A 22,913-nucleotide genomic window follows, 5' to 3' on the forward strand; every position below is an offset into this window, starting at 1 on the left:
GATCCTGAGGTGGACATGAATGTCTGCAAAATGTCATGGCAATCCATCCAATGGTTGTTGAGATAATTAAGTCTGGACTGACTGTCTGAAACTGAAACTCCTCTCTCTTTTGTTTGCTCAGGTGCTGGGAAGTACCTTGCAGTAGCATCAGGAGACACTTTTGTGGATATTTACAATGTAATGAGCAGCAAACGGGTCGGGGTGTGCAAAGGATGCCTCAACTACATTACCCATCTGGACTGGGACAAGAGAGGTAAACACGCTTCCTTAAATACTATTGTCTCAGTAAATCCCTGCAAACGACTGCTGAAGAACAAATAATGGATTCAAAGTGTCCCTGTTAAAACACGGTTAAACGCCACGGCCCACTGGGCTCTCTCATCCACAGGGAAACTACTCCAAGTCAACACGGGTGCTAAAGAGCAGTTTTTTTTCGAGGCTCCTCGTGGCAAGAGGCAGACCATCCCGGCGACAGAGGTAAGCAGTGAGAGGAGGCAGCCCCAGTTATGGTCGCGCTGTTGGCCCACATTTTCCCTTCAGGATCAGAGGAGGCTCGAGGAAGGGCAGTGAAGCATTAGCACGGCCCACTTTTCACCAGTATCCTTCTAATTTTGGCAGTGGAAGTGGGATAGTGTTTAGCGTCCCCTTAATACGGCGTGACAATCAGACACCTAGCGAGGCACACAGTGGAGGGAAGCGTTGAGAAAATAAGGGTCAGAGATGATAGATGTTGCTAGGTCGTGTCTCCCTGGAGCGATGTTCTCTGCTACCTTTGCTCGTTCATCTCACCTCGTCATGATGCGTTTCACTCATTACACTTGATCACAGGATCATTATTGACAGGCTGAGACAACTCTTCCCTCCTTCCCTATGATTGGCCCCTGAGAGTGATCAAAAAGACCCTGCAGCAGTCTCTGGGACCTTTAGAGGAATAGTTTGACATTTTGCTGCAGCCTTTCTTCTAATAAAGACAAAGAGAGAGCACATTACTCCAGTGTGGGCTCTCTATGCGCCTGTAGAGGCTCTTCATGGTGAAGCTCCTGAGCACATTTCTGGATTGTTATGTTCTATTTTGTAGCTCTTCTGTTTGATATTATCCTGCCTGTTTGATAGTCAATGCTTTTATTGTGAGGTACTTTTAAAAAGTGCTGTATAAATTAATCTTTACTTACTTGCTCACTATGCTCAGGTGGATAAGATCGACTGGAGCACGTGGACGTGTGTCCTGGGAACGTCCGTTGAGGGCATCTGGCCTTTGATCAACGAGGTCACTGAGGTGACCGCCGCCTGCCTTAGTAACGACAGGAAGGTGCTAGCAACAGGAGATGACTTGGGATACGTCAAGCTCTTCAGATACCCTGTCAAAGTACGACACAATGCATGATTCTTTGTGTTATCTGGGTTGAAACGCCTCATGACTTAAGGCTTTATGCAAATATTATGTTAATTTCTGTGTTAATGTCACAAGTGTTAAATAACTGTTGTCCCTCTCCCCCAGGGGAAGTATGCAAAGTTCAAACGCTACGTGGCCCACAGCACACATGTTACCAATGTGCGATGGACCCATGACGACAGCCTCTTGGTGACGGTCGGCGGGGGTGACACGTGCCTCATGATCTGGGCCCACGAGGCCGAAGGCCATCGGGAATTCAAACAGTGTGACAGCGAGGAGTCGGACATCGAGAGCGAGGATGACGGAGGTGAGCGTCCTTTTTTAGGTTTTTATTCATGGAATGTTTCTGTTGCTAAAATCTGTGTCACTTCACCAGGTTACGACAGCGATGTGACGAGGGAGAACGAGATCAACTACACCATCAAGGCCTTATCCACCAACATGCGACCCATGACGGGTGTGAAACCCCACTTGCAGCTGAAGGAGCCCTCTGTGGACGAAAGGTATCTGTCACTGAAGCTATGATGAAGCTTTGCTAGGAAGGACGCTCCTGCGCAGACAGAAAATATCTTTCTGCCTGTCATAGTGCACAAAATAATGCTTCTGCGTCGAGATGAAGCCAAACCTGCCTCCTTCAGTCTTTTCTTTTCCTGCCCTGTCCCTGCCCTTTTGAAATAACTCAGCCTTTTCTGCTCTTCTTCTTCTTTCCTTTAATGGCTGTCCATCTGTCATTATCCTGCTTCGTTCTTTAATTCTACTTGAAGACAAGGGGTGGTCAGGTAAGTTCTTGTGTTCATGTATGTTGATTTTAGACGAAAGATTAAGCAGTGGGCATAGAATGTATAAGCACAAAATCTGACTAAATCATGTCAAGACTCAAGAAAGTATCAAGTATCTTTCACTTCTTGCAGTGTTATATAAAATGCCTTGATGTCTTAGTAATTCACTTTTCAGTGTTTGACACTCTTGGGTGTCAATTCACTTGCTAATGAGCTGCTGCTCTGACTGGCAGGACAAATTGGAGTTAAATTAGAGCTTGAATTTCATTTACTTTAATGTCCATTTTAGTAGTCAGTAGAACAATATCTGAATCTTTCTCTGGGGAAATGGCGCGATTAAAGCGGATTAACTTCACACATCAAACCAGAAGGAATATTAGAAATGTACAAATCTTTAGATAGCCTATTTTAAAGTCTTTTTAAGGAAGCATTGTTTATACGTATATATATCACATCTCCCATCATTATAATCCATCTGTAAGTGTGTCACAGACTTTCAGTGCTTCAGGTTCATTGACTTCCAGATTAGTTTTTTTGACAACGATGCAAACATCCACGCAGCATCGTCTGAACAGCAGTCGTCATGGAAATGGACTTTAGTTGTCATGGTTACACAATGGTGCTGACTTCTGTATTTTATGTCCTCAGTGGCTGAGGTGTTGTGTTTCGTCATGTGTGTCCGCCGGGCAGCAGTGAACGCTGTGAGACACCTTTTTCTAATTCTTACTTTTTCTTTGTTGTTGCTGCCATGCAGAGGGTCAAGGTAAGCTGCTTACTTAATAATTACTTTCTGTTTATTTTATTACTCTGTAGAGTACACACACGCAGGTTTGGGCCTCATGTAGATATTTGTAGATTGAATATGAAGCGAATGGTGTCTTTGTGTCCGTTTCTTAGACACTTGATAGTGTTTCTCTTTTCACACCCTGTCTTGACTGTAAAAGAAGGTCATGGCAACAGTTTTTCCTTACAGTCTTTGCATTATTTATATTTTTTTCCATACCATTGTGGTTTAAGTATGCACTTTAAAGGGTCTTAGTAATTAAAGACACATTTCCTTCCAAAGGGACCAGAGAAAGCTGTTTTTTTTTAGCTGATTTAATGAGTGAAACTATTTTTCAGCACTAATCCTGACATATATTTAGTAATTTAGTGATGTTTTTTTAATCTTTTGATTACAATGTATTGACTGACTGCCTAAAGATGTGTGGGGACAACAAACAAAGCTCCAGTTATGTCATGGAGATATTTCATACTTCTTGTCATTTTTATTTTACCGAGGATGATTTTTATCATGATAAAAACTCTGTACACGCTTTTGATACAATAGGCCTTGACATTTTAAAAGTATATATAATTTTCTGCTTTTAAAAAATGTCCTCCCACCTGGAAGAAGAATTGAAGCTATTTTCCTTACAGAAAGCATCAGGGATTTTCCTTTCCTGTCATATAAAACATCCCCTATTTGTGTGCACATATGAGCAGATGTTTGTGGAATATTTTTGCATAACAGTCAGAATAGCAAACAGTGAAATATTGTCATAGTCGCCCTCATCATTATCATTCTCATCAGCATGACAAACAGCTCTGTGGCGGCCCTCTTATCCCAGCTGTCTGTTTCAGGCCTCCTGTCAGCAGAGCGCTGCCACAGCCGGAGAAGCTGCAGACCAACAATGTTGGCAAAAAGAAGAGACCCATTGAGGTAAAAGGACCTCACATCCTTACCAAAACACAGCAAACTAATATATATCTACAGATGGGGAACTTTGTGTAAACAGAAGGAGTCAGAGCATGCTGGTTTCTAATGTGATTATTCCGTGTGATTACGCTGTGTGCTCGTCCTCAGTCCAGACAGCCTCTGTAGGGACTCTGATGATGCTCTAATCGAATAATGACGTACTACTTCAGCCGCCAGCTGCCTCTGAACATCTTAGTTGTCATGGCGTTGACCTTTCTGACTTTCTGCCGGTCTTCTTCTGACTCCCCCACAGGACCTGGTGTTGGAGCTGGTGTTTGGTTACCGTGGCAATGACTGCCGCAATAACGTGCACTACCTGAACGAGGGGGCGGACATCATCTACCACACGGCCTCAGTTGGCATCGTGCTCAACTTGACGACCTGTAAGCGGACGGTCTAGGAGACAGTGTTACTATTCACTACCTGTAAAGCAAACATACCATACATGTGTTTCATTGTGTATCTGTGTGTTTTCTTCCAGCCTGCCAAAGTTTCTACATAGAACACAGTGACGACATTTTGTGCCTGACAATCAATCAACATCCCAAATTCCCCAACGTGGTGGCAACTGGCCAAGTAGGTATGTTTGTGAGAAGTTGACCTCCTGTGTCACCAGCCGCCTCATTTCTCCTCCCTGTATCCCGTGTTGTGCGTTGTGCAGCGGGATTGTTCTACATGACAGACACCCTGCCCCCTCCTACAAGCGTATCTGTAATATATATACATTTCTGCATACATGAATAGTTGTGGGATTGTCGGACATGCTGCATTTCTCACAGAAAGACACACATAAACAGAAATAGGCATATAACAGCTTTTGTCAATAGCAGAAACCACTCTTGCTCAGAAAGTCACAAAACATTAACAAATAATGTGTTGGTTCTGTCAGTAAATCCGATTTCCCTTATTTTCAGGTGATACTGGTGACATGTCAGGTAAGGACATTTAAAATAAGTCATCATGTAAAACAGTAAATGTAGTGTTAGAGACTATTGAACAATTCTACTTATTGTATTCTTTACGTTACTGCCATCTAGTGACCACTTGATTTGTGGTCTTTACCTCATGCAAACCATGATGCAAACATGGTTATTTCTATGAATCATGTTTGGAAGCATTTTTGCATCACATTAGTTTTGCTAAATTTGAGTATGGAATTTGCAGAAACCCAATAATACAATATTTTGGCTAAGGGTTTACACTAGGGCTGCACAATTTTGAAAAAATATCTAATTGCGATTATTTTTATTTATATAATTGCGATATGATTTGTGATATTAGAGGGAAGTGTTAATTTTACATCATTATTGTCATTTTCATTGAAAAACATATGAAAATGATTATGGTGTGATTTTTGTGGGGATCTGTACAAAACAAAGATGTTTCCTTAAGCCTGTAGAATATGATGTGTAGGCCAGGACATCTCTGCAGCACCACAATATTTAATTTAAAATGCTATTTTGACACACATTTCACCTTTAACAAATATTGCGATTTTAACAAATTCTGTGATTTGAAAATTGCAGTAGATCATATTGCAATTTTGATAACATTTTGATTAATTGTGCAGCTCTAGTTTACACATGACATAAGTCCAACGCAAGAAAGAAAGAAGTGCATTAATTGTAGTTCATTTTAGACAAATAATTCTCCTTCTCTGCCCCTCAGCCACATCTCCATCTATCCATGTGTGGGACGCCATGACCAAGCAGACGCTGTCGGTGCTGCGTTGTTTCCACTCTGGTGGGGTTTGCTCTGTCAGCTTTAGTGCCACAGGAAAACTCCTGCTGTCTGTGGGCCTGGACCCTGAACACACCGTCACCATCTGGAAGTGGCAGGAAGGTAAAACAAAAACACTTTGAGCTCATTCTGGGGATTAGAACGTCCCACTACAATTGAGAGATCACGTTTTCATTGCACTCTGCTTCGTTTATCAGGTGCCAAAGTGGCCAGCCGGGTGGGTCACACCCATAGGATATTTGTGGCTGAATTTCGTCCGGACTCTGACACACACTTTGTGTCTGTGGGGATCAAACATGTGCGATTCTGGACATTAGCTGGTCGAGCTTTGCTCAGCAAAAAAGGTGTGCTGAGCACCATAGAGGACGCCCGGATGCAGACCATGCTGTCTGTAGCATTTGGAGCCGTAAGTGACTTCCAACCAATATATACATATGAAATCTTAAAAAATGTTTTAATATATATTGCATTTGACCTCATAATTTGACTCTGCTAATATTTAAAGCTCGTCTGATCACAAACTGTCTGCTTCAATGTGCTGTGAATTGTTTTTGCATTGCTCGCTCTGCTCTCGTAGGCCACTAGATTAGTGCAGATTTGTTTTCTTTTCAGAATAACTTGACATTTACAGGTACCATAAGTGGGGATGTATGTGTGTGGAAGGAACACATTCTAGTGAGAATTGTGGCCAAAGCTCATACGGGCCCTGTGTTCACCATGTACACCACACTGAGAGACGGCCTCATCGTCACCGGGGGCAAGGAAAGACCGTAAGTGCTGCTCTGTTACATTAATACACTACATTACACATCAGTGAGCTCACACTACGTAGCAGGGTTGGATGGCCTTGATACCAGATAATGGAAAACATCCCTTTACTTTTATGATTAGTTTTGTATTCATTTAATAATAAGAATAAAATACATATGAGAGGAAAATGCATATTTTTATAGCTGTGAATTTCATCAGCTGAGGGATGAGATACACATATGTTTTCCTCCTCAGGTCAAAGGAGGGAGGCGCTCTGAAGCTCTGGGACCAGGAGCTGAAGCGCTGCAGAGCGTTTCGATTAGAAACCGGACAGATCATCGACTGTGTTCGCTCTGTATGCAGAGGAAAGGTAGGTTACAGATAATATTGCACTCAATAAAAGGAACTTCATCATGTGTATTTTGACACATTTCACTAATTTCTGCATCAGGGTAAAATCCTGGTGGGGACCAGGAATGCAGAGATCATTGAAGTAGGAGAGAAGAATGCAGCGTGCAACATCTTGGTGAACGGACACATGGACGGACCTATCTGGGGCTTGGGCACCCATCCCTCCAGAGACGTGTTCCTGTCTGCGGCAGAGGACGGCACCGTTCGTCTGTGGGACATCCCAGAGAAGGTCAGACATGTTACCTCCATCTCCTCAGAACCATCTCAATTGTTCCCAGGACTTCCATATTTCTTTTTTTTGTGATAAATAATAATATAGTAACTGTAAACTGAAAAACAAAGTATTCAAAAACAAGGGAGGTGCTAAATAAATAATAATAATATAATAATAATAATAATAATAATAATAAATAAATAAATAATTAAAAATAAGATCAATTTAAAATTTTAAATGTTATTGTTAAATAATAATAAGAAGAAGAATAAATATAATAGAAATTTCAATAAATAGAAATAAAGTAAAAAATAAAATAAATTCACACACCAGATTCCCAGCACCTACTTACACCCCTGTGGTCCCACCCCCACATTAATTCACCGGCACAGGATAAATACAGGGTACATACTGTGTGTTTCAGGCACGTTTAAGGCACATTTACCAAAGAGTAAATAAAACAGAATATACAGATAAACAAGTAATACTAATCTAATTAAATGAAATACAAAAGAAAATGAATGAAATGAAGGTTGCAACAAAATTTAGAGAATATTATGGATTTACTCCCACCCCTTTAACCCGAACAGATGCCACCACAGAACAACAGGACTGGGACTATATGTTTTTTGCTCCAAGATCTATCAAGCTAGACTCTGTGTTGGTTTCGGTTTCCCCAGAACGTGACAGAAACGTACCCAGATTTTGAAGAAGACGTTGAATATATTGTTTATCTTATAAATGAGGTGCTCGTAGGAAGCTGTTTAAGCACTTCCATACTTGTAGATGTTGCTTTTATCGAGGGAAATTAATATGGTTGTCCTCGTTCACAAAATGAAGTTAATAACAAGTATGTGCTGATCTTGCATGGCCTTGTCGGGAAACAGAAGATGCTGAATAAGGTGAACTTGGGCCACCCAGCGCGCACCATCAGCTACAGTCCTGAAGGAGACATGGTGGCCATCGGCATGAAGAACGGAGAGTTCATCATCTTGCTGGTCGCCTCGCTCAAAATCTGGGGCAAGAAAAGGGACAGGCGCTCTCCTATCCAGGACATCAGGTAATGATAGAAGAGTATGGCACTAAGGTACAGTTGGGTTCATTGATACACCCATGAAACCCCAAGTGGGCACTCAAGGGAAGCTGTGGTCAAAGCATGTTGGGGCCCATAAATCAGCCCAATTCCAATACATTTTGATATATATTTGTTTATTTGCATATTCATTTTTTAGATTGAAAGATATTCAGTCTTGTTGTCTTTGGAGAATGAAATGGGTCAAATCTACTCCACAAGTAGGTGCCAGAACAGACAGACTTTACGTAACACTGCATGTCTTTTCTTACAGGTTCAGTCCAAGTTCTCGCTACCTGGCCGTCGGCTCTACCGAGAGTGCCGTCGACTTCTACGACCTGACGCTCGGCCCGCAGCTGAACCGCATCAACTGCTGCAGGGACATCCCCAGCTTCGTGATGCAGATGGACTTCTCTGCTGACAGCACTTACGTCCAGGTACACACTGTGAGAGGGCATGTTTATCTCAGATGCTGGCTGGCTGGCTGTATGACCCCTAACCTCTAACACCTTGAAACAGATATCCACAGGTGCTTATAAACGACTGGTGTACGAGGTGCCGTCTGGGAAGCAGGTCACGGAGCAGACCCATATCGACAGGATCACCTGGGCCACCTGGACAAGGTGAGAGTCAGTGTTAAGACTGATACATGCATGTTGGAAACGTAATGGCCAAAAATAAAATTGCTCTCTCTCTCTCTCTCTCTCTCTCTCTCTCTCTCTCTCTCTCTCTGTATCCAGTGTCCTTGGGGACGAGGTCATAGGGATCTGGTCCCGCAACACCGACAAAGCGGACGTCACCTGTGCCTGCGTGTCCCACTCAGGCCTTAACATCGTCACAGGCGATGACTTTGGAATGGTGAAGCTCTTTGACTTTCCATGTCCGGAGAAGTTTGTAAGTAGGATTGCATAATATTATTATTACTGATTGTTATTTTGCCAGTAATTGAATATGAAATTAGTATTTACACTATGCCATTTGTCTGATGATTAAAGGTTTGAAATATATGCTGAAAACATAAAGCCACTACGTGTAGAATTTGAAACTTCCTGTGTTTGACGCCCCCCAGTGGTGGCATCAAAAATGGCACTTACCTGACTAGAGAACACAAAGACGAATGGGCTCAAAACAACACATACAGAAGGTTTTTCCATACGCATGGGCTGGCTTGACTCCACTCGGTTTGACTCGGCACGTCAGCCCAGCACGGCAGTTTTTTTTTATTTGCATTGCAACAGGGCTACCTGCTTGAAGCTGTGTGTTGTGGTCAAACGAACGGCTGTAAAACAAGCAATAAAAATCCCCTGTTATTTTTGCTGCTTGTTCTCTTCCTCTCTGTAGTATTAAGATACTTGTTTTTATTAAGAATAGCTGCTAACAAAGCATCGCTAATTTGGAGATAAACATCTCATTCCCTACAAATTCTTCACAATAAAAGTCCCCAGTTATTTTGTTATTTAAGAAGCTTTTATTATGAAGCAACAAAATAAGGAAATTATACTAATACTGCACCAGTTTTCACCAGGATTGTCTCACTTTTCTACAAACACAATCATATACCATCAGAATAATAACAAAGATTATATTACAATCACTTAAAAAAAATCTTCACACACTGGCTTTAAATGATTGTTTTTACACATTGAGCATTCGATCCAATTTCTGAGAAACTAGTTTTGCCAAAATTGTGTGATGGAGATGAAATGATGGAGTTCTGCCTGAGATAACTACATGATGACTTTTTGTCATGTTTAACTGGAACTGTCACTTACCCTGATATTTCTGTGCATTGTAATATAAATTACATGACCACATCTTATAACAAAGCCCCTTGACAGATAAATCTGTTGACTGTAGTTTGAAAGATGCCACTTGGATGATGTTTGCGTGATTTTTTTTCAGGGCAAACACAAACGCTTTCTGGGCCATTCCGCTCACTTGACTAATGTGCGCTTCACAAACGGAGATCGCTTCGTCGTCAGCGCAGGTGGAGACGACAGAAGGTACGACTGAGGCTCCAAATGACAACATAGTTTACAATATGACAATCAGATATTAAGCATCCTTTCCTCTATGTCCTTTTTAGCCTCTTTGTGTGGCGGTGTGTCCACGCCCCTCACTGAGGATCACACCTGGACCATCCTGCCTCAGAAAGTCTCCCAGCATGGCTCTCCAGAGAAAAGGTTCTGCTAAAGGATGCATTTAAACAAAGAAGAGGAGGAGGAGGAGGAAGAGGACAGACCTGGCAGCTTGTAAATGAGTGGTGATCTGACTTACTGCCTCAAAACTAGGTGCATGCATATGTGAAAGGCTCATTTTCATCACAGCGTCAGTCCTGATTGTGAACACAGGCGGAGGGCATACAGCCCTGCTCACACAACATCACATCATCCTTAAAAAAAAAGAAATACTCTAATACTGTATGTGCATATCATTTCAGTGATGGATTTTTTTTTTTAAGAATGAGCAGATCTGTGTCCCAAATGGCAGTTTTGCCATTTGGCGGCCCTATGAAATTGTGTTACTGACAATGCCATTTTTAAAAACATGTAGCAAACTGAATTAGCCTTAATCTGAGTGTTTAACTTACGAGGGTTTGGATTCTTTTTGTATTATGTTTTACTTTTTGGATCATGTAGTCATTTGTTTGTCCTATTTTTACTGGTGATTCCAAATCCTGTGGCCTTCCTCCTGAATGTAACATCCACTGTTATGTTCTGGATGTCAGCATGCCAAAGCATACTATGCACTGTACACCTGACCTGGTCACTGTGTTACCCCGATGGTCCATTTATGGTTTGTTTATGTGGTTGTGTTGTTGACTGGTTGACCTCAAACCTCCCTCGGCAGTGTTCCCCTCATGACATGTTCAACGTGTGCATACTCGTGTGAGGATTTGTTTGTGGTTAGTTAGTGGGTGTGCATGGCTTTACTGGAAGACAATCCGTCCCAACCAAATTCCTCAGAAAACAAAAAAAAATAACAGCTGTAAATTGATGTTTTCAATACGCGGTTGCAATTCTCTCTCACTTTTCAGTGTGTGCTGCTATGACGTATTACTGTCGCATTTTCATGAATATGAACGGTGTGACTTTTTTCAACAGTGAGTTAATGTTTTGTGTAATCGGATATATTGCATAAATGGAATGTTTTATCAGAGAAAATATGAAAAAGTGCAAAACATTTTGCTCCTTGTATTAAGACTAACTATACAAAAAAAATTGTTGCTGCATATTTTGATTTACATTATACCAGTGTAAATATCATTTGTATATATTCTTTTTGTATATTTTTTGTGAGATGTTTCTTAAATTCCACTTTAATAAAAAAGGCAACCATGACTTTGAGTGATATGTATTCACTGAAGGTGATAACATGAATCTAGACAAAGTAATTATGCTGACGAAATAACAATTGTAATGAAACAATCAGTGCTCAAACTAACCTTTTATCAATTAGCAATAAATAGAAACATTTCTTGGATGCCCTTTAATCATTATAAAGTAATAAGGAAGTGCATCATGTGAGTGCAATTAACCATATAACACACACACATTTAACAATAATAAATTTAAATGACTGAACATATTAATATCTGAAATTCACTCCATTTTATTTTAGATGAAACAAATATAATATAGCTTAGCTCTTTGCAATCATAGATATGGTCTATTTACATATTTTACACACAAAACCAAATCTAAGCACCGCAACCAACAAACACCTCAACTGAGCCTTCATTTTGTCTGAACACATGAAAAATTACAGTTAAATATTGTGAACTCAGGTCAAAATAGCACAATGGTTAATCATGACCTCTGCCTTTCATTAAGTTAAAGTAGTTTCATACTTCAAAACCAGTATTTAGAATGCATTATATTGAATAGTGTCTAAAATATTTTATTTTGTATGTGTACCTAATAAACTGGTAAATTTTAGTAATAAGTAACACTGACAGAGAGAAAAGGGTAGCAGGATTATAATTTGACAGAGAAGGAGCTGCCACAGGAGCAGCCATGATCAGCTTGAGGATTCTTGAGCACGAGGAAGGCGGCCCGGATCAATTCCTGGCTGAAGTCCACAGTGGCTCCTTTCACAAACTCCAGGCTGTCCTGATCCACGATAATGCCCACTCCTCCCTGCTCAAACACTCTGGATGCAGGAGGGAACAGAGTTGAATGGATTAGTAGATGATAAGGAAACAATGAGGCCAGCGTAAAAAAGCAATAACTTGAAAGCTAGATTACCTGTCATCTTCATTCTTGTTAGCATCAACAGAAAACTTGTACTGGAACCCGGAGCAGCCTCCTCCCTCCACATGGATTCTCAGATATTCGCCCTGCCCCATGATCTCCCCTAGTCTCTGTATTAAAAGGGGGACATGAGCATGATGAAGCAAAAAATAACAAGTCTACAAATTCACTTACAAAGTAGCTGCATGGCAGGGCATTTTAATATAAAATGTCTCTGCTTGACTCTCCATAATTATGTTTTAGATATAACAATATTGACAAATAACAATTCACTCATGTATGTACAATATTCCCTTTACAATGAGACTCTTATCTAACATGATGAAGTTACAGTCTTAATGTTTGTTTGTTTGTTTGTTTATTAAGCTCCCCATTAGCCTTTGCATAGCAGCAGTTATTCTTCCTAGGGTCCACATAGTTTACATGGTGACAATACAAAAATACACATTCACACTACTCATCATACACTAACATAACACATCGTAATACACGTGAACTGTAAATAAAACAATAACAACTGACACAGTTTAAATAACAAAAACACAAAGAAAATAGAAAGGCTCCGACTGAATCTATCATGATCTAACAGATAAATATCATCATTTAACATGCCCATAATACCCTTACACACCCAAGAATACGTATTAATTACTAAAGTTTCTTCTTAAGTAATGCTCTTTTAGTGTTTTTTTTAAAACCATATATATCATTTTGTTGTTTAATGTGATTTGGGAGGTAATTCCATTATTGCATTGCTCTGTATATTGCTGTACTTTGACCTGATTTGGGTTTGGTTTCTGCAGCAGCATGCCTTGTGGAATAATTGTGTGTATATGTACTAAAGGATAGTTTTTTGTAAAAAATAAATCTAGCTGCTCCACTGTCTATGCTGGCTCAGATGGGGGATTAATTAAATGTTTGAGGGTTTTAAACAGCTGTTAACACAAAACATCTGGACTAACTCCTCTATCACTGAAGCTGTAGTTTTTTGACATAACTGACTTCCCATACTTGTATGTATAAGAACCACAAACTTATCTGTAAATGTAAATGTTCAGACATGAGAAGAGTGTGATGCTTAATGAAGGTTATCTGCTGACCTTCACACAGGACTCAGTGAGTTGAACATGTTCTCCAGATGGATCCAACACAGATAGCTTCTCCTGTGTTGAGGCGCTGCTGAAGCTCTTCTGGAGCCCAGCTGTGTAAAGAGCTGGCTGCTGGGGAAGTCTCTGTAACTGTTGGCTCACATTGAGGTTGTTCAGACGAGTAGATGCCCTGAAAAACATTAATGTTAAGATCAGATCGCACAACAACAACAGGAGGACGTGATGTAACGTGGCTAGCTAGTTCCCTAAAGCTAACGTCAGCTAGCTTTCTAACTGTGAAACACACAGCTTTTCTCTCCCTCAGAGAGGTTGTTTACAGGTTATAACGATCCCTAATTATACAGACGATATACAGTAAATTAAGTTTACCTGGCAAGGCTCAATACTCTTGACTTTGACGCAGTTATCATAGCTCCTCTCACGAATGACATCTTCCACAACAAACGTTGGTCAGCTTTAACCTTTTCACCCAGCAACTGATGACGAGGGCACATCGCTTTTTTTATTGGCTAAAGGCTGTCAAATAGATACGCCCACAGTGCTACAATACGGTTATTTGATTCGTTAGTTCACCTGTCAATCATAAAGTATTTGCGTTCTAAAAGTTGCCTTTTTTGATACCTCTGTTTTGCCTCTCAGGCACAGCTCTCTCAAAATATACACCGCTGCCAACAAGATCCACTTATATTAAGGTTTAGATTGCAGATGACTGAGTTCGTGTACTACTTGAGGTTTTGATTTGCTAATTATAGCTAAATCAGGCGTTGTCTTTACAGTGGCAGGTTTCCTGACAGACAAAATCCCGGGCGTTAAAAACATGCAGTGCTAATAGATAGGCGTCACTCCGATCTCGTGATACCAGGAAATAAAAGGTGGCTGGGCGGCTCTGGTCTCATTTCAGACACTGACACTTCAAAGGTACAGTTTGTTCACTCAGAGTCTCTTATACAGCTTGTACTATGCTTATTAGACTACTATTGTGTTTGTGTTGTTTACCATTGTGCCATTTATGTCGAAGAGTATGTCTTCTTTGTTGTGTTAAACTTTATAATCACTGCTAAACAAACAACACTTTGTGCTGACTGCTCTGAGTCATGCTGTCTGGTGATGTTGTACTCTTCTGTTGTGTAATGATGAACGTTTCTTTGTTTTAAGGGTCTCAAAGAAAGAGAGAAACATGGATGTCCAGACTGGTTTCATCGTGTTGGTCTGCTTGATGGGATTCACCTGCGGGGAGCCAGTGAAGTTCATGGACTGTGGTAAGTTTCACCATTTAAATGACCAGATTTAACATTACTCTGTGTTAAACAGCTGAGATACTGTTTTAAGAGTCTTGCATAGGTGCACATTTGTAATTGAACCCAAAAGAATGAGGAAATCCGTCTTCAAATTGCTTGTTTTGTCCAACCTATAGTCTAATTGATTATCAGAATTGTTGATTTAATGGTCTGTTAATAGACAATTTGACTTGTTTCAGTACTAATTGACATGTTTCATGCCTGCATCCACATGTCCCACATTATATCCTCACCTTTTCCTGAACACAATATATATTTCTTATGCACATTAACAACTCCCACATGTGCTCATCCTTGTAGTTTTTCAGATTTTCAGTGATGAATTACTTTCCTGAGTGGTCAAGAGATGACACCCTTAACTGGAAGGGATTTTTGTAACACTTATATATAAGACAGGGACAGGTTTTAAAATGAGAAAAAAAATTAAGCATCAGAGACTTAACTCAAGTTCCAAAAATGCTAGATCATACATTTCCCACTTGGACAATTTTAATGACAAGATTTAACGTTACTCTGTATGTTAAACGGCTGAGATACTTGTTTTAACGAGTCTTGTATAGGTGCAAATTTGTAATTGACTGCCCTTATACTATAAAATGTCTTATCAGTTTACCAGAACACATGGGAGACGTCTTTAAATTTATTGTTTTGTCCAACCTATAGTCTAATTGATTATCAGAATTGTTGATTTAATGGTCTGTAAATAGACAACTTGACTTGTTTCAGTACTAATTGACATGTTTCATGCCTGCATCCACATGTCCCACATTATATCCTCACCTTTTCCTGAACACAATATATTTCTTATGCACATTAACAACTCCCACATGTGCTCATCTTTGTAGTTTTTCCAGATTTTCAGTGATGAATTAGTTTCCTGAGTAGTCAGAGATGACACCCTTAACTGGAAGGGATTTTTTTTAAAAAAAAATTTATAACACTTATATAAGATAGGGACAGGCTTTTAAAATGAGGGGGGGAAAATGAAGCATCAGAGTCTAAAATATAGAGACTTTTAATCTCTAATATAATATGGGTCAAGTTCAAAAAAATCCAGGATCCTACATTTCCCATAATGTAACTCATCAGTGACATTGCTTTTTTTGCAATGACTTACTCAGGCCAGTTGGATTTACTATTTGTAATGCATTTTTCACTTCTAATGAAAAGGGAACATTTCAACATCACAATAAAAGACACTGTTCTTTTCCCATGTTTCTCTTTAGGCTCCTCTGCTGGCAAAGTGTCCATAGTGGACATTAGCCCTTGTGCCACTCAGCCATGTCAGCTACGTAAAGGAGAGTCCTACAGTGTCAATGTGACCTTCACCAGTGGTAAGGAGGCTTTATCTTTTGAGAAATACTTCTCCCAATAGTCAGAATATAAATGCATATGTTTTTTTTATTTGATCTCACCGTCATGTTTTATGTGTTGTAGCTGTGGAGAGCAAGACAAGCACAGCATTGGTTCACGGTATTATTGCGGGAATTGCCGTCCCCTTCCCCATTCCCATAGAAGATGGCTGCAAGTCTGGAATCCAGTGTCCCATCCAGAAGGAACAGACGTATCACTATCTGAACTCGCTTCCTGTGAAGACTCAGTATCCTGCAGTAAGTATTACATGTTAAATTTGCAACAATTCTTTTCAAAGTGTTTTATTTCAATGTAACCAAATCACAAATAAAACCATGTTCTTTTTTTCTTATACTTTGCATGGGTATAGTTGCATCTTTCACTTCCTTGTTCACTGATCACTCTTCTGTATTTTTAGATAAAGCTGGTCGTGGAGTGGGAACTGAGCGACGACGACAAAAAAGACTTGTTCTGCATCAAGTTCCCAGTTCATATTGTGAGCTAAGCCAGCAACAGTACCTCTCTGACAAGTGTTATATTTTTTTATTTGGGAAAAAAAAAGGGATTCAGCTTTGAGTAAAAACCTGAAGAATGTAAATGACTCTAGTTAAGATCACATTTTATTCATTCATCAAATTGATTTTTAACATGTACATCTTCCACTAGTTTGCAAGACTTTGCTGCACTCGCACATCTTGAATCCTGCTGAAATGAATAAACCTTGACCTTCCTAACAGTCGATTTTAAGAGATGTGAAACTATGCGGTTAAGGTTTGTGTGAATGACCCTGAACCACATTTCACTGCAGTGCAAATGTCTTGTCTCACTGGCTGCTGTGTAGTCTGAAAAGGTACACACTGTGCTTTTTCTTTGCTAAAACTTTTGTAACATTTCTTACTGATCTTGTACTAATAGACATATGAAATTGGATATTGTAAGTGGAAATAAATTATAATAAAGAAATCTAATCTGTAACAAAGTTGCATTATGTGAATCTGATATGAACTGACATTAAATTTTAGGATATATATATTTTTTTTGTAAAATGTATGCTTAAAAAGGCAATTTTCAACTTATTCCACATACTTATCACACTTGTTGATGCACTCTGAATCTTGCAGGCAAACTTTAAAGCCTCTGAACACACACAGGTGTTTTCAGTTAATCTGGTTGATTTGACCTGTGTGTGTCTATGGACTGTAATTGACATCTTCCCAAGCTTTGTTGCACTTTAGGGCAGGATAAATTACTCCTTTTATCATTCTTATGGGTAGATTAAGATATGACTTCATAACTCCACCTAATTTAAACCTGAGCAGAGGTTTTATCAGCCAGAATAACTGAAAACACGTGTGTAGGTGTTCACAGGCTGCAATCAATTTCCCCCAAATCAGCACTTGACGATGCAGTAACTGACTGAGCAGTGGTGAGGAAATTAACTTTCTTTGTTTCAGCCTGGGTTTGCCTACTGTCACACATTTGTAGATTGTTTCATGAGGGAAAAAATGAAGACTGGTGTAATTCTGAGAATTTATTGGTCAGCAAAGGCCAGCAGCAAGGAATAACCATATGAATGCAAAGGGAACATGTTTCCTTAAAATAGATTTCATAACACTGATGTAGAATCATAAACAGGTCACACATGTACAACAAACCTAGATTTTAAAGCAGCTTTAGAGGTGTTCAGTGAATGAAAAAAAAATGCTGTTCATTCTGACAAAATTAACCAAAAGTTTGAAGGTAAGACCACATCAAAAATATATACTGTATTTAAACCTCCACAAGGACTGTTTCTTTACTTTTACAGCATAAGCTTGAGTTGCAATGCGGTATGGAGAAAAAAAAAGTAATCCAAACACAATTAACTTGATAAATGGTATCGTACACAGTGCCAGCTTTTCCAAGAAGTTTCAATTGTTTCTAACTTAATTATCCATGTGAAAAGTCCCACAAAATCCCTTTAATCTATCAATACAAAATAAGTAAGCAATGAGTTATTTTCTGTACTTTCCTAACCAAAAGTCAAGTCATTAAGGCAGTATATGTATGAGGTGAAAGAATACAGCTTTGGCTCTTTCACTGAGACACCTGCAGAATAGGAACTAGTTGGGTATATTTGAGCAGATATCAGGTCACAGCTTTAGTGCAGGCAGGGCAGAGGAGGAAACGGGATCCATAATTCATATAACCTGCTGCTTCTTCTTTCTCGGATCATTTTGATGAGTACAAAAAAGGTTTTCTCAAATGTTGTGAGCAGTTACACATTTGTATGGTGCAAGCTGGAAGATCTTTCCACAGTAAAGTCAACAACACAATGTTGCAACAGAGCCCATACAGCCGATACAGCCAAGTAACTAACATGAAGTCATTCAATGGTATGAAAGTCTGAACAAAGCTGAGTTGATAGGGCAGAGTATCTACTTATTGTAGTGGTAGCTAGGCAGGTAGATGTCACATGATAGGCTATAATATTTGACCAGACTTGGTTATTATTGGCTCATATATCCAAATACTCCCACATCATCAACCTCTATTCAACTTGAACAACTTATGCAGCATGTTGGTCCTTTTTTATTGTCCGTTTTGCTTCAGCCTCTCCAGCCGCTGGAGCAAAGCGTTCCCAAAGGCTTCTCTGTAACCCGGACTCAGAGTGTCCAGAAGCGAGTAAACAGTCTCGTGATACTGGGTGTTCGAATCCTCGTCCACTTCATTGAAGGCATAGCCCACCACCTGTTTTGGTAGAGGGATTTATTGTAAAACATGCATACAATGAGTAATAAAATAAGAAATCACTTTGAGTGCAATCTTACCCTTAGTCCTGCCTCTGTGAGCTCCAAACAATACCGGTTTCCCTCTCTTGTTTCCACGTTTATGTGGGCCACATCTGACGCGCTGTTGAGACTTTGTGACACATGCATTTCGATGACGGCAAAAAGTACGTCATTGACCACTGCTTCTGCCTCCAATCTCATGTCCTTGACGTCACCAAGCACAACGCAGTCCTCGTCATACGAAGAGACGATGGACTCCTCGGGCTGGCAGTCTACCTCCATCCCCTGTAAAAGAACAACAATAACGTTATATTGACTGACTCAGCTGAAGTCCAGATGTTCCTGTGTATGCTGACTGGCACAATGATAGAAAGAGCTCTCCATGTCCACAATCACTGAGTGCACTTCAGAAACCCTGCAGTAAGCAGCTCTCTACTGCCATGGCAACAAGATACATTTTTATTGGACTACCTGATAAGTATTATCTATAATGAGACAGTAGTAAAGTCGTATAACCTACACCTGTAACATCTGGTCATAAAACCATTAAAATAGGGTTGTGAATCAGCTGCAGTGATGGTTTATCACATGTTTCCGACGGGGCTATTAGCAAGAAGAAAAAAAAGAGAACTGAAATATGCAACATGCATCTGACTGTTCTGTGACCTTTCTTTGAATTTGCATAGTGGAGTGTATTTTTATATGTAACATCCTTTATGAGTAGTTGTGTGAGGAAAGTTTAAACCAATTTAAGTTGAGAACTTGTTGGACCCACTTTAATATTCCATTAACTTCCTGAACTTAATGTAGTTTCACCAGTAAGATAACATTACACACGTGTCAAACAGATAAATGGGTATCTCCCAACGCTTCCTTCTTCCAAATTGGTTCAGTTGGTGCCTACTTGGTTTAGCCGTAATTCATCAGAGCACCGAATCTCCAAAAAGTCCAATGTGTTCCCAGTGACGAAGACTAATGTTGTCTCAGCAATGCTGAGTTGGCTCAGTTTTTTTCCCCCGTTTCAGCTTATAAATGGTCAAAGCAATAAAGAGCTGATGCCTGAGCCCACTGCTGTGGTAAGGTGAATTCCAGTTGCACCAGCTAGGTTTTTGGTCTTGAAGTATCCTCTGAATATAACAGGCTGCTAAATGCCGACTAATAAATGGTGACCCATGTATTCCATAAAAATAAACAACTCAAAATGACACCTCTTCCATCTCTACAAGTCCCCTATTTGTCCTCCTTAGCACTGTTGCATTTTTGTTAAACAAGTTGAATCTCGTTTTGTTCCATTTATGTCAAGGAGCCTCATATTGTGCATTCCTGTATGAGCCTCTTTTCCTGCATGACAGCTGTAACCTGTTACTTCACATCTGGCTGCATCATCCTTCATTTGGTTGGCAGGATGACTTTAGGGGCAATGAGCCCTTGCTAATATAACCACTGATTGTGAAATATGCAGCAACCTTTACTTATCCTGTCCCTTCTACCTTGTTGACATCGATCTGATGTGGATTTAACTAGTAAAACACAGTGGATCCATTATTTTTAATGGCAGAAGAAAGTATTATTGTGGTTTGGTCCTTTGTATTGTATATTTAACCAACACACAGTGCCAGTAAAGCAGATTAGAATTAGACAGTAGCGATGTTACGTGCAGTACCGAGGCTTCGGATCGTGTGTTGAGTAATATAGGAAGTTTTCCGCGATGCTATTATCGAGGCTTGTATCGTTTTAGACCAATTACGTCATTGATGACGTCCGAAGCCTTGCTGCCCGGCTATACCGCTGACTGGTTCAGGAAGTGGTTCAGATCTTCACTGGTTAAACCAATGCCACTTTCCAGAAGTGAATATTACCCCTTCTGCCATTATTATATTATATTACACTACACTACAATACAATTATTGACCAAAGGATTGGTTTACACACATAATATGCATTACTCATAAAACAATTACAGTTTATTATACATGTATGTTGTATACTCATAATATACTTACTAGAAAATATACATTATATTATATATTATATAGATATAAATGGATTACATGGTAATATATATTTTTTTCATTGTTTATAGTCCCATTCCCAACAGGCTTTACTGGCGCATAATACAGTATATCACAGATCACATGGTTAAGATCATATCTGCCTGTTTTACACTCTTTTGCCAACAGGTGGTTTCGTGTGGACATGAAGCCTCGAGAAATGAGCCCTTTTCCAAACCAATTTGCTGGAAAGCTTCAATACTTCATGAAGCTTCAGTTCGCCATCACTACTGTTTAGCTGTAAAATGAGAACGTTTGTGACCCGGCAGCCATGTTGAGATCTGTTGAGGAGATACCAAGCACCGCCCACCAGCCGGAGCACAGCCAATAGGAACGCTCTCTCTCTCTGAAATGACCTGTGATTGGTCAAAGTCTCCAATCACAGGCTAGATTTTCTAAAGCCTGAAAACAGAGCCATGAGGAGGTTCAGAAACCTAGTTATCTCTCAGAACACTTGAATTACAATATGCTGAAAGGTTATTATGGATTTTTTGCCCAATGATGCCAAAAACATTCTGCCTACTGCAGGTTTAACACTAATTTATAGAGGCTAGAAAAAATCTTCTTCACTCTTATTAATCCCTCCAGATTACATTTATGGCTAATGTTATATTTTGTCTTTATGTACTGCTTTCTTTCCTACATACAAGTCAATATATCCAATTCCATCACATTTGTGTGAAGAAGTGTTCAAATTTTAATTTTGTATGCCATGTCTCCTCCCTCTACACCTCTTGGCAAGTCTAGTTGGTTGGGCCTATTGAAAAGTTGATGTTTTTTTTTTGCCCAATGATGCTAAAAAAAACATTCTGCCTACTGAAGCTTTATTTTTTTACAATTAAAAACATGGACTTCACAGCGACATCTTGCGGAGTCTGGGTCGCCTAATTATGTGTCTGGCTGAGGCAAAAATAGATATTGTCCATACAGACATTATTAGTAATGAATCAATGTGTGAGGTTAATGCAAATGTTATATTAGACACCTCAACTCTAATGCATAGGCTCTTTGCAGGAGGAATTTGAGCTCCAGCCAACACGCACTTAGGAATGTTTTGCACTAGACACTTTAGGCAAAGTTGCAGTAGCACCAGGCTCTTCACAGTGTTTTAGCATGTTAGGATTGTATTGGTCTGAATGATTGTATAAATGTAGGTGGTTGTCTTCTATGTTTTTTATATGTGTGTGCTTTTTTGTCTTTTGTCTGTTTTTAATGAGCACTGCACCGAAACAAATTCCAATCAACTGTGGGTTGACATGGCAATAAAAGTATTGATTGATTGATTGATTGATTATTTGGGATATAACGTTGGTAAAGGTCGGCTGGACTGATTACTGTAGCTAATTTAGATGGCCAACATTTGCTACAAAATATAGAAAAAAACTAAGCCTGCACTGGTAACAGAATAATGAACCACTCTGATGGTTTGATGATGTTCCTATAATCAAGCTGTGTTCATGTGTCTCACCTCTGCTCCTCTCTGGTGATCTTCCGGCTCTGTGGAGTCTTCCAGCCCGCTGTGAGCTCTCTCTCCTCGGACTCTCAGTCTAATCACTGACGGTGGATAACTAGAGACTGAATCACACTAACACAACACACCTTGAAACCGTGAAAACACAGAAACCTTGACCAAACGAGTATCCCATATGGTCAACACACCACAGATCCGCCATGTTATGACGTCATCGCCTAATCCCACTAGTGATGGGAATTACGACTCTTTTTAGTGAGCCGGTTCATTTAGCTCAGCTCACCAAGAAGAGCCGGCTCTTTCGGCTCCCAAGCGGCTCTTCGCTTTTACCACTTCCACCTTTATTATAATTCAGCCAAATTTAACGCTTGGTCTTGTCCTATGATAAGTATTTGTGCACATATATCACTTATATTATTCAATTTGATTATACTAAACCTTATAATTTCGAGAATACCATAATTTTATATGCTGCTTCGTTGCCGACTGTCACTCATCTTGTCTTCTATT

General features: G+C 39.8%; 4 protein-coding genes across 10 annotated transcripts in view; 2 read left to right on the forward strand and 2 right to left on the reverse strand.

The window, feature by feature from the left end:
* eml5 (EMAP like 5) overlaps nt 1–11,438 on the forward strand; it is a 40,274-nt gene extending 28,836 nt beyond the window's left edge. For 4 of the 7 annotated variants that reach the window (XM_037746781.1, XM_037746784.1, XM_037746782.1 and 1 more), the window contains 22 exons: nt 122–253; nt 389–477; nt 1,190–1,366; nt 1,499–1,700; nt 1,770–1,896; nt 2,158–2,172; nt 2,927–2,935; nt 3,796–3,874; nt 4,164–4,293; nt 4,392–4,490; nt 4,825–4,845; nt 5,579–5,752; nt 5,848–6,056; nt 6,263–6,420; nt 6,656–6,770; nt 6,852–7,040; nt 7,913–8,085; nt 8,372–8,534; nt 8,617–8,720; nt 8,838–8,991; nt 10,000–10,100; nt 10,184–11,438. In XM_037746781.1, coding sequence (XP_037602709.1) covers nt 122–253; nt 389–477; nt 1,190–1,366; nt 1,499–1,700; nt 1,770–1,896; nt 2,158–2,172; nt 2,927–2,935; nt 3,796–3,874; nt 4,164–4,293; nt 4,392–4,490; nt 4,825–4,845; nt 5,579–5,752; nt 5,848–6,056; nt 6,263–6,420; nt 6,656–6,770; nt 6,852–7,040; nt 7,913–8,085; nt 8,372–8,534; nt 8,617–8,720; nt 8,838–8,991; nt 10,000–10,100; nt 10,184–10,220 — 2,657 coding nt within the window. In that variant the 3' untranslated portion in view covers nt 10,221–11,438. Of the gene's footprint in view, nt 1–121; nt 254–388; nt 478–1,189; nt 1,367–1,498; nt 1,701–1,769; nt 1,897–2,157; nt 2,173–2,926; nt 2,936–3,795; nt 3,875–4,163; nt 4,294–4,391; nt 4,491–4,824; nt 4,846–5,578; nt 5,753–5,847; nt 6,057–6,262; nt 6,421–6,655; nt 6,771–6,851; nt 7,041–7,615; nt 7,840–7,912; nt 8,086–8,371; nt 8,535–8,616; nt 8,721–8,837; nt 8,992–9,999; nt 10,101–10,183 lie in introns of those variants that run through there. The other 3 variants (XM_037746783.1, XM_037746785.1, XR_005203606.1) reach the window with 3 other exon arrangements.
* Nucleotides 11,439–11,685: 247 nt separating this feature from the next.
* On the reverse strand, nt 11,686–13,980 carry isca2 (iron-sulfur cluster assembly 2). The gene is made up of 4 exons (XM_037746787.1): nt 13,829–13,980; nt 13,451–13,628; nt 12,345–12,460; nt 11,686–12,249 (listed from the first exon to the last, which is right to left on the reverse strand). The coding sequence occupies exons 1-4, from the start codon at nt 13,951–13,953 to the stop codon at nt 12,075–12,077; spliced, it is 594 nt and encodes a 197-aa protein (XP_037602715.1). The 5' UTR covers nt 13,954–13,980; the 3' UTR covers nt 11,686–12,074.
* Nucleotides 13,981–14,328: 348 nt separating this feature from the next.
* Nucleotides 14,329–16,660, forward strand: npc2 (Niemann-Pick disease, type C2). The gene is made up of 5 exons (XM_037746788.1): nt 14,329–14,377; nt 14,615–14,718; nt 15,984–16,091; nt 16,195–16,367; nt 16,529–16,660. Exons 2-5 carry the CDS (start codon nt 14,637–14,639, stop codon nt 16,613–16,615), a joined length of 450 nt encoding a protein of 149 aa, XP_037602716.1. The 5' UTR covers nt 14,329–14,377; nt 14,615–14,636; the 3' UTR covers nt 16,616–16,660.
* On the reverse strand, nt 16,658–22,625 carry LOC119474640 (gsk3b interacting protein). The gene is made up of 3 exons (XM_037746789.1): nt 22,401–22,625; nt 18,921–19,166; nt 16,658–18,840 (listed from the first exon to the last, which is right to left on the reverse strand). The coding sequence occupies exons 2-3, from the start codon at nt 19,161–19,163 to the stop codon at nt 18,682–18,684; spliced, it is 402 nt and encodes a 133-aa protein (XP_037602717.1). The 5' UTR covers nt 19,164–19,166; nt 22,401–22,625; the 3' UTR covers nt 16,658–18,681.
* Between the last annotated feature and the right edge of the window lie 288 nt (nt 22,626–22,913).

Source organism: Sebastes umbrosus, chromosome 16 (assembly GCF_015220745.1).
Source record: "Sebastes umbrosus isolate fSebUmb1 chromosome 16, fSebUmb1.pri, whole genome shotgun sequence".
Lineage (NCBI taxonomy): Eukaryota > Metazoa > Chordata > Actinopteri > Perciformes > Sebastidae > Sebastes > Sebastes umbrosus.

Coding starts and splice junctions, on each gene's coding strand:
- isca2 (XM_037746787.1), bottom strand. CDS start 13,953: ATGTGCCCTCGTCATCAGTTGCTGGGTGAAAAGGTTAAAGCTGACCAA. Junction 13,629..13,828: donor AGAGTATTGAGCCTTGCCAG/GTAAACTTAATT, acceptor AATGTTTTTCAG/GGCATCTACTCGTCTGAACA. Junction 12,461..13,450: donor TCACTGAGTCCTGTGTGAAG/GTCAGCAGATAA, acceptor CTTTTAATACAG/AGACTAGGGGAGATCATGGG.
- npc2 (XM_037746788.1), top strand. CDS start 14,637: ATGGATGTCCAGACTGGTTTCATCGTGTTGGTCTGCTTGATGGGATTC. Junction 14,719..15,983: donor AGTGAAGTTCATGGACTGTG/GTAAGTTTCACC, acceptor GTTTCTCTTTAG/GCTCCTCTGCTGGCAAAGTG. Junction 16,368..16,528: donor TGAAGACTCAGTATCCTGCA/GTAAGTATTACA, acceptor CTGTATTTTTAG/ATAAAGCTGGTCGTGGAGTG.
- LOC119474640 (XM_037746789.1), bottom strand. CDS start 19,163: ATGGAGGTAGACTGCCAGCCCGAGGAGTCCATCGTCTCTTCGTATGAC. Junction 18,841..18,920: donor TCACAGAGGCAGGACTAAGG/GTAAGATTGCAC, acceptor CTACCAAAACAG/GTGGTGGGCTATGCCTTCAA.